General features: G+C 39.9%; 1 protein-coding gene across 2 annotated transcripts in view; it reads right to left on the bottom strand.

Moving 5' to 3' along the window:
* BCAS3 (BCAS3 microtubule associated cell migration factor) overlaps positions 1–5,770 on the bottom strand; it is a 341,361-nt gene that overhangs the window by 109,695 nt on the left and 225,896 nt on the right. For both annotated transcript variants that reach the window (XM_006154459.3, XM_006154460.3), the window contains exon 16: positions 4,567–4,831. In XM_006154459.3, coding sequence (XP_006154521.1) covers positions 4,567–4,831 — 265 coding nt within the window. The remainder of the gene's footprint in view (positions 1–4,566; positions 4,832–5,770) is intronic.

The following is a 5,770-nucleotide window of genomic DNA, read 5'->3' as shown; positions in this document are numbered from 1 at the left end:
TTTTTTTTTTTTTTTGGAGAGGTTTTTGCTACAGGACATATGTGCTTGCCTGAATGACAGAGAGAGACAGAGAGACAGAAAGTGAGAAATCACCCCCAAGGGGGGATGGCCATGCCACAATCCTTTCTCCATTCTCCTCTTGGGATCTTGGTCATGCATGCACATGTGCCCAGCATGAGTTTAAGTCACCGGGTCTGGGACTCGAACCATGGTTGACTATATGGGAGTCCAGCGACATAGACATTACACCAACTGCTGGTCCCTGTAATTGCTATAATTCTGCTACTAATTGCTTAATTCTGCTACTAATACACGTGTGCTATATTTCTCTTACTGAGCTAGCTGTCCCACGTACAACCTGAATTTCTATGCAGTAAGTCCTTGGTGAAATTTAAGAAAAAACATCAACATGAAGAGAAAAGTCTTAAAAAGGGAGGCATACATATACATACATATTTTTTGGAATTCCATATTTTTGTCTTCCTAATTTATTTAGTTAGTTTTTGGTGTTTGCCATAGAGTGTGTGCACTCAACAAAGAGCACAGAAAGTGGGAAAGTGAGAAATCACCTCCTGGGGGGAATGGCCATGCCACAATGCCTTCACCTCTCCTCTCCTCTCAGGACTTGGGGCAAGCATGCCCATGTGCCATGCATGACTTGCAAGCCACCAAGTCCAGAATTCAAATTGTGGTTGGCCATGCAGGAGTGTGGCACCTAAATGACCATGTAACCTGCTGGCCCCAGGGGGTTTATATTTATACACCTAAACATACAAAAAAAAAAAAAAAAATCACACCAAAAACTCTACCTAATAACTGAGAAGTAAAATTTCCTCCAAATGGCCCAAAATTATCAATGTCTCATAGATTTCTAATCTTAAATTTTTTAAAGATTTTTTTAAGAATTATTCATTTTAATTTTATTTATCCATTCATTTATTTTAATTTGACAAGAGAACAACAGGGAGAGAGAGCGAGAGAAAGTGAGAAAGCAAGCCACCAGGTCCAGGACTTGAACTGTAGTCAGCTATGTGGGAGTGTTCAGCAACTTAACCACTATGCCACCCGCTGGTCCACTAATCTTAAATTTTTTAACAAAAATTTGTATTAATTTTTTTTCCTTTTTTTTTGGGGGGGGGCAGAGATTTTCACTGTAGGGCGCGTGCGCTCGCCAGACAGACAGAGAGAGACATAGAGACAGAAAGCGAGAAATCACCCCCCAGAGGGGATGGTCACGCCGCAATCCCTTCTCCTCCATTCTCCTCTCGGGATCTTGGGCACGCATGCACACGTGCCCGGCGTGAGTTTTAAGCCACCGGGTCCAGGACACGAACTGCGGTCGACTACGTGGGTGTCCAGCGACATAGCCATTACGCTAACTGCTGGTTCCCTTAAAATTATTTTTTAATTTAAAATATTTTTAAATGACTATTTTCATCTAGGACTCATTCTAAAACCTTTTTAACCCTGGAGTTTGTGGGTCACTAGTTAAGTTAAACACATGAATAACAACTATTCTTATATAAATAATAGAGGAAAGATATAAAATCTGATCTCAGGAGAAAATACAGATCCTACTTTTTTGAGTTACAGAGGCTCTCCTCAAAATACCATGAACTTATATATTTTTTAGTCTAACTTAAAATTTCCTATAGAATATACAAGGAGTCTTCAAAAATTTATGGAAAATGTTTATTATTTAAAAACTTTGCATGGATTTTAATTTTGTTTTTGTACTAAAACAAACTCATACTTTAATTCCAATTTTCCATAAACATCTTGAAATCCCCTTGTGTACATCTGGAATTGATCAGGTACTACAAAAGAACATGTAATGTGGTCGGTACAGAAGCTAAAACAAAGAAGGATGGCTATACATAGCCAAAAGAATTGCAAAGAAGTACAAACGCATGCACATACAAATTCATAAGAGCATTATTCAAAATAGCCAAAAGATAGAAACACAACCCAAATGACCATTAATGAATGAATGGATAAATTACAGTATATTCATACAACAATATAATTCAGCCCATAAAAAGGAATGAAGTACTAATACATAAAATAATGTGGATGAATCTCAAAAACATTATTTAAAAAATTATTAAAAATTAAAGAAACCAGGAATAAAATGTCACATATTGTAAGAGTATCATATTAAATATCTAGAACACCTGCGTCTATAGAGATATAAAGTAGAGTGGTGATTACTAGGAGCTTCAGGAAAAGGTGAAAGGGGAGTCACTGCATGAAGAATATGTGACTTGGGACTAGCAGGGGGCATAGTGGCTAATGTGCTAGACTCCCACATGGCCAACCACAGTTAAGAGTCCTAGACCTGGTGGCTTGCTTTCTCACTTTCCCACCTCTCTCTTTGTCTCTCTCTGTTGCTTTCTGGTTAAGTTAAAAATAATGATGAATAAAATTAAATAATTCTTTAAAACAAAATGTGATTTTTGGAGTGAGAAAAATATTTTGGAAGTAGATAAAGACAGTGATTGCATTACAATGCATATGTCCTAAATGAAATATTCAAATGGTTAATTTAATTTCATGCTAATTTTAGCTCAATTTTAAAAACAAAGATTATTTCCTATGATAAGTATAATCTCTCTTTAAAAATCTCCAATAGTGAACAACTAAAATGGTCATCTTTTGAGGAAAATCTACAATTGTCTAGAAAAAGTCACATAATGTCAACAGTTTTCGGTCATTATGGTGGGAATGAAGTGGTACAATTACTTTGGTGTTACCTACCAAAGTTAAGATTCACATTCACAGGACCAGCAGTGGGAGTAATGGCTATGTCACTGGACTCCCATGTAGTCAACTGCAGTTCAAGTCCCAGATGTGGTGGCTTAAACTCATGCCAGGCACGTGTGCATGCGTGCATGCCCAAAATCCTGAGAGGAGAATAGAGGAGAAGGGATTGTGGTGTGGCCATCCCCCCTGGGGATGATTTCTCGCTTTCTTGTCTCTCTGTCTCTCTTTGTCGTTCTGGCGAGCGCACGCGCCCTATGGCAAAACCTCTGGGGAAAAAAAAAGATTCACATTCATTATGACCCAGAATTTCCACTAAAAAAAGTATACACTTACAACATGAATCAAATAGAAATTTTTTCATTGCATTATGATATATAATAATCCCAAATTGAAAAGCACACGAATGCAGATAAAATGTAGTAGAAAGGAGGATAAATAAGTACAAGCATATTTGTACAGGACCATAGGAAGAAATGAACTGAATCTACCTACGACAACATGAAAGGATCCCAAGAATATAACGTTTAGGAAGCTAAACATACACACTATGTCACCCCATTTATGTAAAAGGCACACGACAGTGTTTCAGGGTACTTCCTTAACAGCAGAACTATTTTTTAAAATAAGGGAAAAAAATAAGAATAAAAAAAGTCAGAATTGTAGTTAAATGTTTCAAAGAAGGGACACAAAAAGGGGATTCTGCTAAGGTTCCATTTATTTATTTATTTATGGATAGATTTTTACTCAGGGCATGTCACCAGAGACACAGAGAGAGATAAAGTGAGAAATCACCCCCTGGGGTGATGACCAAACCCAGTCCCTTCTCTTCTATCCTCCTCTCAGGAATTTGGGCACGTATACACACACACTCGGCCTGAGTTTCAAGCCATCAGGTCCAGAACTCAAACCAGAGTCGACATGTGGAAGTCCAGTGCCACAAGACTACACCTCCTGCTGGCCCCTAACACTCCATTTATTGACTAGGATGTTATACTACTATACCCTCTAAAATAAATTACTAAAATATGTCTTTTTTTGTTTTTCCTCAAACATTTTGGTAGAAATTCCACAGATGTATATTTTTAAATGAAACGTACATGCTGCTGTACTTAAAATACATATGACTATGCCCCTACAAATCAATGTTTCTTTTTTTTTCTTTTCTCTTTTTTGAGAGGTTTTTGTTACAGGGTGCATACGCTCGCCAGACAGAGAAAGACAGAGAGACAGAAAGCGAGAAATCACCCCCCAGAGGGGATGATCACGCCGCAATACCTTCTCCTCCATTCTCCTCTCAGAATCTTGGGCACGCACGCACACGCGTCCGGCGTGAGTTTTAAGCCACCGGGTCCAGGACGTGAACCGCGGTCGACTACGTGGGAATCCAGCGACATAGCCATTACACTAACTGCTGGTTCCCCAAATCAATGTTCTTAAAAAACTATGTAGTACCGGCCCATTAAAGACAGAATGTCCTCAGATACACAGGTATGAGGTTCAGTTCTCTACTGCTAAAAAAAAAAAAAAAACCCTCAAATTTTATATTCCATAACAATGATATCAAATATCCCTTAAACACTGAAAAACTTAAGGACTTAAAATAGTATGGCAATGCTCACCGTTACTATACTGGCTTCATTTTATCAAACAACGTACTAAAGAAGAATGTCTCAAATAAGCCTAAGACTTTTGCCTTTATACAAGTGGACTATAAGCATTTTATTTTATTCTAGATCTTTAAAATTAAGATAAAAGGAAGAAGACTAAAGAGTGCAGTAGAGAGAGAGAAAAAGTTAGGTTTACCATGTAGGGGAGAGCCAGAAGGGCTGCTTGATAGACCTGGAACAGGGCTACAGCGACCTCCTTGCTTAGATGTCAGTTCTTGTTCAATCTCTTCCAGTCCGGCACTTTTCTGGAAACGGCTCATGCGATTCACTACTCGTGGTGACATATGTGTACGAACGCAAGGCTGGCCACCATACGGGTTGATGGGGAAAACGTGGGAAGTCCCCCGGAGGGTACTAACCACAACCCAGCGACAGTCATGGCTGAAGCAGATGTCTTGTACCTAAAAAAGAGGTAAGATACAAAAAGGGTTGAAACTATCTGGATAGATCTAAAAGTAACACACATTATCACCAAACGTGAGTAGAATGGGCCGCCTCATTCCTGAAATTACCAAAGAGCAGGATGCAAATTAAAAACTGTATTCTATAGATGAATTTCATAATGAATGATGATTACAACATCATGTCAGAGATTTAACAAAATTTAAAGTAGCAGCTATCCGCTGGTTGCAGAGAGTCAAGTAAGAAAACAGGACCTGGGAACCAGAAGTTAGTGTAATGGCTATGTCGCTGGACTCCCAAGTAGTTGACCGTGGTTCGTGTCCCGGACCCAGTGGCGTAAAACTCACGCCGGGTGCGTGTGCGTGCGTGCCCAAGATCCCAAGAGGAGAATGGAGGAGAAGGGATTGTGGCGTGACCATCCCCTGGGGGGTGATTTCTCACTTTCTGTCTCTATGTCTCTCTCTGTCTGGCAACGCCCCCTATAGCAAAAATCTCTCAAAAAAAAAAAAAAAAAGAAAAAAAGAAAAGAAAAGAAAACAGGACCTAGGCTATTTTATCCTACTCCTGAAACATATGAATCAGGCTTATTTTTCTAGAAGTTTTTGGTTTCCAATATATGTAGTCAATAAAAATCAAGAAACACACTGTATAAAGTAGACAAAGTTACTAATTCAGTAATTCACTCAACAAATTTTCAATGGACACCATACTAAGCACTAAAAACAAAGAGGCAAACAAATAATCTTTGTGCTCACAATCTAGTAAGAGATGTAGGGTGGCGGGTCCTGCGCGGGCCCTCCCAGCCCTGCGCCAAGGCTGCCACCGGCCCTCCTGGGCCCTGCAGCCCCCCCGGGCCCCGCGCCAAGGCGGCAGCGGGCGCCCCCCACCCCCTCTCCGGGGCGGACGTGTGGCCTCCGGGCCAGCAAGGTGAAGCCGCA

Source organism: Tupaia chinensis, unplaced genomic scaffold (genome assembly GCF_000334495.1).
Source record: "Tupaia chinensis unplaced genomic scaffold, TupChi_1.0 Scaffold000407_4, whole genome shotgun sequence".
NCBI classification, from domain to species: Eukaryota; Metazoa; Chordata; class Mammalia; order Scandentia; family Tupaiidae; genus Tupaia; species Tupaia belangeri.
This window is presented reverse-complemented; position numbering and strand designations above follow the sequence as displayed.